This window comes from Pristiophorus japonicus, unplaced genomic scaffold, assembly GCF_044704955.1.
Source record: "Pristiophorus japonicus isolate sPriJap1 unplaced genomic scaffold, sPriJap1.hap1 HAP1_SCAFFOLD_620, whole genome shotgun sequence".
In the NCBI taxonomy this organism is placed as follows: Eukaryota; Metazoa; Chordata; class Chondrichthyes; family Pristiophoridae; genus Pristiophorus; species Pristiophorus japonicus.
The window spans coordinates 242,681-248,680 of NW_027254532.1; the positions used below are offsets into that span (position 1 = coordinate 242,681).

The 6,000-nt window shown below is 54.4% G+C and overlaps 1 protein-coding gene across 1 annotated transcript in view; it reads left to right on the forward strand.

The window, feature by feature from the left end:
* LOC139255689 (uncharacterized) overlaps positions 1-2,669 on the forward strand; it is a 125,801-nt gene extending 123,132 nt beyond the window's left edge. Inside the window, exon 7 of the mRNA XM_070873966.1 lies at positions 1,128-2,669. Coding sequence (XP_070730067.1) covers positions 1,128-1,244 — 117 coding nt within the window. The 3' untranslated portion in view covers positions 1,245-2,669. The remainder of the gene's footprint in view (positions 1-1,127) is intronic.
* The last annotated feature ends 3,331 nt before the right edge of the window (positions 2,670-6,000 follow it).

The window sequence follows — 6,000 nt, forward strand, 5'->3', positions numbered from 1 at the left end:
CAGTAATCCCTCTCCCTCCCTCCCTCCGCCAATAATCCCCCTCCCTCCCTCCCTCCACCAGTAATCTCCCTCCCCGCTCCCTCCCTCTGCCAGTAATCTCCCTACCTCCCTCCCTCCGCCAGTAATCTCCCTACCTCCCTCCCTCCGCCAGTAATCCCCCCTCTCTCCCTCCCTCCCTCCGTATTCCCCTCCCTCCCTCCCTCCGTAAACCCCCTCCCTCCCTCCCTCCGTAAACCCCCTCTCTCCCACTCTCCGCCAGTAATCCGACTCCCTCCCTTCCTCCTGCCAGTATTCTCCCTCCCTCCGCCAGTAATCACCCTCCCTCCCTCCCTCTGCCAGTAATCCCCCTCCCTCCCTCCCTCCGCCAGTAATCCCGCTCCCTCCCTCCCTCCCTCTTCCAGTAATCCCCCTCCCTCCCCTCCCTCTGTCAGTATTCCCCCTCCCTCCCTCCGCCAGTAATCCCCCTCCCCCCCTCCCTCCCTCCGCCAGTAATCCCACTCCCTTCCTCCCTCCTGCCAGTAATCCCCCTCCCTCCCTCCCTCCCTCTGCCAGTAATCCCCCTCCCTCCCTCCCTCCGCCAGTAATCCCGCTCCCTCCCTCCCTCCCTCTTCCAGTAATCCCCCTCCCTCCCCTCCCTCTAAGTATTCCCCCTCCCTCCCTCCGCCAGTAATTCCCCCCCCCCTCCCCTCCCTCCCACCAGTAATCCCCTCCCCCCCTCCCGCCTGCCAGCTCACCCTCCCGCCGTGTTTGGGCAGGACAGCGACGGGGCCTGTGCAGAGCAGGCCTGAGAGTTAGAATCTCCCGGGCCTCACGGTGTGAAGGGCCTGATGGTCTGCCGTACGGCCCAGCCCCCAGCTCTCACTACTCCCGCCTCGAGTTAATGTCGAGGGTCAGACGTGAGCAAAGGCCACTGAGACCAGGTACCAGAGGCCCCAGGAACGTTACTGAGGGCCAGTGCCTTTAGCAGGACACTGACGGAACCTCAGCTTATGTATAAATGAGAGGGGATCCCGGCTCTGCCTCTGATGTGGGTTGATGGGTTTGTGCTTTAAGTAAGTGCGTGGGTTGGGGGAGAGGCCTGTTTCCGTGTGGTAATCTGTGTATTTATGTATGTCACTGTGTTTCAGTCGGAGGAAGGAGAGCTGTATTACGCCGATACTCAGTTCCTGCGACAGAAAACCGTGGGCCCGACATTAATAATCAGTGAGGAGACAACCGAATATGCTGCCATCAAACGCCCATAGTGACTGGGAATACATTCTTTAGCACCTACAAGTGGTTTGGTGAAGGACAGTGTTTGTGGCCGGTACCTCCGATCCCACAGGACCTCAACAACAACAACAGCTTTTATTTATATAGCACCTTTAACGTAGTAAAACGTCCCAGGCACTTCCCAGCGCGTTATAAGACAAAACAGATAAATTTGACACTGAGCCACATTCGAAGAAATTGCGGCAGATGAACAAAAGCTGGTTAAAGAGGTAGGTTTTAAGGAGCATCTTAAAGGAGGAAAGAGTGGTAGAGAGGTGTTCACTGGGGTATATTGGTATTTCTGCTCAATAATTATTGTCGAATTTCCTCACCCAAAGGTGCAGAGCCCTGTCGGACTGAAGTCCCATAGGTCCCGGGGCCCATCCCTCCCTCGCCCCAAGTGACCATTCTTCACACGTGAGCCTTTGGGGCATCATTCTATCCTCACTCACTGCCCACACTTTCTGTCAGGGGTCACTAGGCTGTGGTTAGAAACAGGAATCCTCACCCGCTCCCTGACTCAGCTACACTGAGGTAAATGTATGTGTTTCCACTGGGACCCTGTCTCAGGATAGATAGTGAGACCCACACACACCACTGGGACCCTGTCTCAGGATAGATAGAGAGACCCACACACACCACTGGGACCCTGTCTCAGGATAGATAGTGAGACCCACACACACCACTGGGACCCTGTCTCAGGATAGATAGTGAGACCCACACACACCACTGGGACCCTGTCTCAGGATAGATAGTGAGACCCACACACACCACTGGGACCCTGTCTCAGGATAGATAGAGAGACCCACACACATCACTGGGACCCTGTCTCAGGATAGATAGTAAGACCCACACACACCACTGGGACCCTGTCTCAGGATAGATAGTGAGACCCACACACACCACTGGGACCCTGTCTCAGGATAGATAGTGAGACCCACACACACCACTGGGACCCTGTCTCAGGATAGATAGAGAGACCCACACACACCACTGGGACCCTGTCTCAGGATAGATAGTGAGACCCACACACACCACTGGGACCCTGTCTCAGGATAGATAGAGAGACCCACACACACCACTGGGACCCTGTTTCAGGATAGATAGTGAGACCCACACACACCACTGGGACCCTGTCTCAGGATAGATAGTGAGACCCACACACACCACTGGGACCCTGTCTCAGGATAGATAGTGAGACCCACACACACACCACTGGGACCCTGTCTCAGGATAGAGAGACCCACACACACCACTGGGACCCTGTCTCAGGATAGATAGTGAGACCCACATACACCACTGGGATCTCCCTGGTCTGTTTGCCTCAGTACCACACAGTGCACTTTCCCACCAAACCATCAGGGGTGATTCTCTGTTACTAAAATTGAATAAATAAAATTGAATGTTCTCTAACTGTGCCAGTGAGCAATAACATGCTTCTTGACTAGAATCTGGGAGTACGAGTCTGGTTGTGATTCAATTGGCTTTACGGCAATGAATTGCTATATCCACATCGCCCAGGTCTTGTGTTAACGGAGAGAGAAATGACCTGAGTTTTGCCAAATAGCGATATCTGGTCACTTCAATGGGCTGATGTTTAGTGTCCGGAATAAATAAAACATTAATTTGATGCAGGATTTGAGCCAATCAGAGACTGGTTTAAAGCATCTGGGAGAAAGGTTATTTAAATTTACAATAAAAAGCTTAAAGCGATGCATTTATCAAATGGCAAATAAAAGTTAAAATAATGAGTGTAAGGATAGCTCAGCTCATCGGCTTCCAACGAGCGACCTCAAATCAGACACATTTCCAGTGTCAGCCGTGGATCAATGGGCAGCTCTCTCGCCTCTGTGTCAGCAGGTTGTGGGTTCAAGCCCCACTCCAGAGACTTGAGCACATAATGGAGGCTGGCACTCCCAGTACTGTGGGAGTGCTGCACTGTCAGAGGTGCTGTCTTTTGGATGAGATGTTAAACGGAGGCCCCGTCTGTCCTCTGAAGAACATAAGAAATAGGAGCAGGAGTAGGCCCCTCGAGCCTGCTCCGCCATTGAATAAGATCATGGCTGATCTGATCATGGACTCGGCTCCACTTCCCCGCCCGCTTCCCATAACCCCTTCTTCCCTTATCGGTGAAGAAACTGTCGATCTCTGTCTTAAATATATTCAATGACCCAACTTCCACACTCTCCAGCCACGGGAAACAACCTCTCAGCATCTGCCCTGTTAATCCCCTTCAAAGTCTTTTATGTTTTAATGAGATCATTTCTCATTCTTCTAAACACCAGAGAGTATCGGCCCATTCTACACAATCTCTCACCATAAGGCCGTTGTATGTAAACAGTCCCATGGCACTATTTCGAAGAGCAGGGGAGTTATCCACGGTATCCTGGCCAATATTTATCCCTCAACCAACATCACTAAAAAGATTATCTGGTCATTATCATATTGTTGTGTGTGGGAGCTTCCTGTGTGTAAATTGGCTGCTATGTTTCCTACATTACAACAGTGACTACACTTCAAAACTACTTCATTGGCTGTAAAGCAGTTTGGAACATCCTGAGGCCATTAGAGGAGCTGTATAAACACCGGAACAACACTTTCAGATACACCAGGAAAAGAGGAGAACCTTAGGACAGACATTGGGATCTGCTTCTTCACACAGAAGGTGACCTTCTCTCAGAGGGTTATAAATCTGTGGAATTCTCTGCCCCAGAGAGCTGTGGAGGCTGGGTTATTGAATATATTTAAGGTGGAGATAGACAGATTTTTGAGCGATAAAGGAATATAAAGGGTTATGGGGAGCAGGCGGGGAAATGGAGCTGAGCCCATGATCAGATCAGCCATGACATTAAATGGCGGAGCAGGCTCGAGGGGCCGAATGGCCGACTCCTGCTCCTATTTCTAATGTTCTTATGTAACAGCTGGAATGTTTTCCCAGGCCACTGGATTCATTTAAGGAACAGCTGGATGGGACATGAGGGCTGGTGTTCCGGAGGGATGAGTCCAAGTGGGCTGAAGAGTTGTCTTCATCCAAACCCAATAAGCCTTTCTTTTCTTTCTTGTCCTGTTTTCAATGTGTTCTGGCTGCCCCAATGGACGGGGCGGGTAAACCGGAGAAATTCAGCACTTGGTGCCGTCTTTTGGAGTGGGGCTCAAGTGGCCTCATCATCGGGGCACAGTGGGCATCACTAGCGGGGCGGAGTGGGGGCAGGGTGGAGTGACCATCACTGGAGGGGCAGAGTGGGGGCAGGGAGGAGTGACCATCACTGGAGGGGCAGAGTGGGGGCAGGGAGGAGTGACCATCACTGGAGGGGCGGGGAGCAGTGACCATCACTGGAGGGTGGGAGTGGGGGCGGGGAGGAGTGACCATCACTAGCGGGGCGGAGTGGGGGCAGGGAAGAGTGACCATCACTGGAGGGGCGGATTGGGGGCAGGGAGGAGTGACCGTCACTAGCGGGGCGGAGTGGGGGCAGGGAAGAGTGACCATCACTGGAGGGGCGGAGTGGGGGCAGGGGGGAGTGACCATCACTGGAGGGGCGGGGAGGAGTGACCATCACTGGAGGGGTGGAGTGGGAGCAGGGAGGAGTGACCATCACTCGAGGGATGGAGTGGGGACAGGGAGGAGTGACCGTCATTGGAGGGGTGGAGTGGGGGCAGAGAGGAGTGACCATCACTGGAGAGGCTGAGTGGGGGCAGGGAGGAGTGACCATCACTGGAGGGACGGAGTGGAAGCAAGGAGGAGTGACCATCACTGGAGGGGCGGAGTGGGGGCAGGGAGGAGTGACCATCACTGGAGGGGCGGCGTGGGGGCAGGGAGGAGTGACCATCACTAGCGGGGCGGAGTGGGGGCAGGGAGGAGTGACCATCACTAGAGGGATGGATTGGGGGCAGGGAGGAGTGACCGTCATTGGAGGGGTGGAGTGGGGGCAGAGAGGAGTGACCATCACTGGAGAGGCTGAGTGGGGGCAGGGAGGCGTGACCATCACTGGAGGGACGGAGTGGAAGCAAGGAGGAGTGACCATCACTGGAGGGGCGGAGTGGGGGCAGGGAGGAGTGACCATCACTGGAGGGGCGGAGTGGGGGCAGGGAGAAGTGACCATCACTAGCGGGGCGGAGTGGGGGCAGGGAGGAGTGACCATCACTAGAGGGATGGAGTGGGGGCAGGGAGGAGTGACCGTCATTGGAGGGGTGGAGTGGGGGCAGGGAGGAGTGACCATCACTGGAGAGGCTGAGTGGGGGCAGGGAGGAGTGACCATCACTGGAGGGACGGAGTGGAAGCAAGGAGGAGTGACCATCACTGGAGGGGCGGAGTGGGGGCAGGGAGGAGTGACCATCACTAGAGGGGCGGAGTGGGGGCAGGGAGGAGTGACCATCACTAGAGGGGCGGAGTGGGGGCAGGGAGGAGTGACCATCACCAGCGGGGCGGAGTGGGGGCAGGGAACATAAGAAATAGGAGCAGGAGTTGGCCATACGGCCCCTCGAGCCTGCTCTGCCATTTAATACGATCATGGCTGATCCGATCATGGTCTTAAATTTATTCAATGTCCCAGCTTCCACAGCTCTCTGAGGCAGTGAATTCCACAGATTCACAACCCTCAGAGAAGAAATTTCTCATCTCAGTTTTAAATGCGCGGCCCCTTATTCTACTATCATGCCCTCTAGTTCTAGTCTCCCCTATCAGTAGAAACATCCACACTTTGTCAAGCCCCCTCATAATCTTATACGTTTCGATAAGATCACCTCTGAATT